At 37.0% G+C, this 1,895-nt stretch overlaps 1 protein-coding gene across 1 annotated transcript; it reads left to right on the forward strand.

The window, feature by feature from the left end:
* The first annotated feature begins 262 nt into the window (after positions 1-262).
* LOC101897426 (pupal cuticle protein G1A-like) lies at positions 263-869 on the forward strand. Its single transcript, XM_005188745.4, has 2 exons — positions 263-370; positions 438-869. Exons 1-2 carry the CDS (start codon positions 359-361, stop codon positions 867-869), a joined length of 444 nt encoding a protein of 147 aa, XP_005188802.1. The 5' UTR covers positions 263-358.
* Positions 870-1,895: the final 1,026 nt, after the last annotated feature.

The following is a 1,895-nucleotide window of genomic DNA, read 5'->3' on the forward strand; positions in this document are numbered from 1 at the left end:
ACATTTTTCTTATGGAAATCATATCTTCTTAATGGAATCTATTTTTTTTTATTAATGGAATGCCAAACTAAATAACAGACTGCATACATCTTCCAAATCCCCAAGGCAGGGTACACAACTAAACTGAATTCACATACCTATTAAATGGTAAACAATAAAGACTCACACACAGCCACCTCAGCTTATGGCAAGGCCATACACACGTAAAACTACATTGAATGATTGTTGACTTCTTCTTTAATTTGAAAATAATTTTTAGTATATAAACTGAAGCCATTGGCCAAAACAGTATCAGTTAAACATTTCAAACATTCAATACAGATCCATTTTGAAAACAAAACCACAAATCTTTACAAAAATGTTCAAGTTGGTAAGTTGGAAAGAATCAAAAAAATAATTTCATTTGAAAATAATGTAATTTTCAAAATTTCCCCCAGGTGGTATTGTCTGCTCTCCTCGCCGTAGCTGCTGCTCGTCCCGGTCATTTGGAAACACCCCTCTACTACTCCGCCCCAGCAGCCACTGTTACTGTGCAGGAAACCTCTTTGGCCCATGTTGGCAACGTGGTAAAGAGTGTCCCCTCTGCCGTCTCGCATCACAGCAACAGTGTTGTCCACAGCACCGCAAATGTGGTGGAAGATGTCTACAGTCCAGCTGTTAAGACGACTTCCTATACCACGAAAACTTTGGCCACACCTGTGGTGGAAACCTATGCCGCTGCAGCTCCAGTTGTCCACAGCTATGCTGCTGCTCCCGTAGTCCAGACTTATGCTGCAGCTCCTTTGGCTCACAGTTATGCAGCTGTTCCAGCTTACACCAGCTATGCTGCCTCAGCTCCTTTGACCTACACTGCCACCGGTCTGTGGTAAAAAGGGGGAAGCGGAAAATTTAGTTGGATAAGGTTTTCGAAAAATGACTGAGATAATCTTAAGTACTATATTGGAGGATAGGAACTGTTATTTAAATATGATTTAAAGTGAATAAAATAAAAAATAATGCAAATGTGTGTTTATCATATTTTTATAAAAATATTGAATTATTTATAAAAAGATATTCATATAAGATTAACGGGCTTAGAAAACAGTATTTACCCATTCAACTCCCGAAGTGTCGAATTTATCTAATTTGGATTAATTTTTACGACTAATGGTTTAAAAAGTCTATATTTGTATGGAAATTTATATGGCAAGTAGAATCGCGATAGATCAGGAATATGAACCCTTAAAGGGAAAGTTGTAAGGACAAAATTTTTAAAGCATTTTCAGCTACAACCATAAATTTTATTTGGTCGTACTTCTTGATTAATCTGGGCTTTTTTCGAGAAAATTTCAAAAATTTGAAAATGACGATCTTTGACCAATGGTGGGTATATTACATTTTACCTCGAAATTTTTATCCGAGACCCCATATAGTCGATTTAGCCACATCTGCATCTCTAATAGATAGTGCTCGCACAGTCATTGGTCTAGGTCTCTTTGGACCAAATCCGTTTCAGGACATTTGTCTGTCTGGATGGTGGGCACGATAACTCTTAAAGGGAGTTTCCAATTTGGTCCAAACATGGTACATCGTAATATTTTTGTCAAACTTAGATCGAGTTTAGAGATGGGAAATATCGCCCCGCTTCTTCTGGTACCTCCTCCACAAAAGGTCGAAATTTTCAAAAAAAAAAAAAAAAAAATAATAATAATAATAATAATAATAAATAAATATTCTCCTTCTTGTACCACCCCCACAAATGGTCGATATTTTTAAAAATATATATTTTCTGCACAGAAAGAGAAATGATAATCCGATTTTGCTCCAACTTTGCAGATCTTAATATTGGCGTCAGTGCTAGGTCTGGTGCGAAAATGGTCAATATCGGTCCACTCCTTCTGGTACCTTCCCCACAA

The sequence above is a fragment of the Musca domestica genome, unplaced genomic scaffold (genome assembly GCF_030504385.1).
Source record: "Musca domestica strain aabys unplaced genomic scaffold, Musca_domestica.polishedcontigs.V.1.1 38, whole genome shotgun sequence".
Lineage (NCBI taxonomy): Eukaryota > Metazoa > Arthropoda > Insecta > Diptera > Muscidae > Musca > Musca domestica.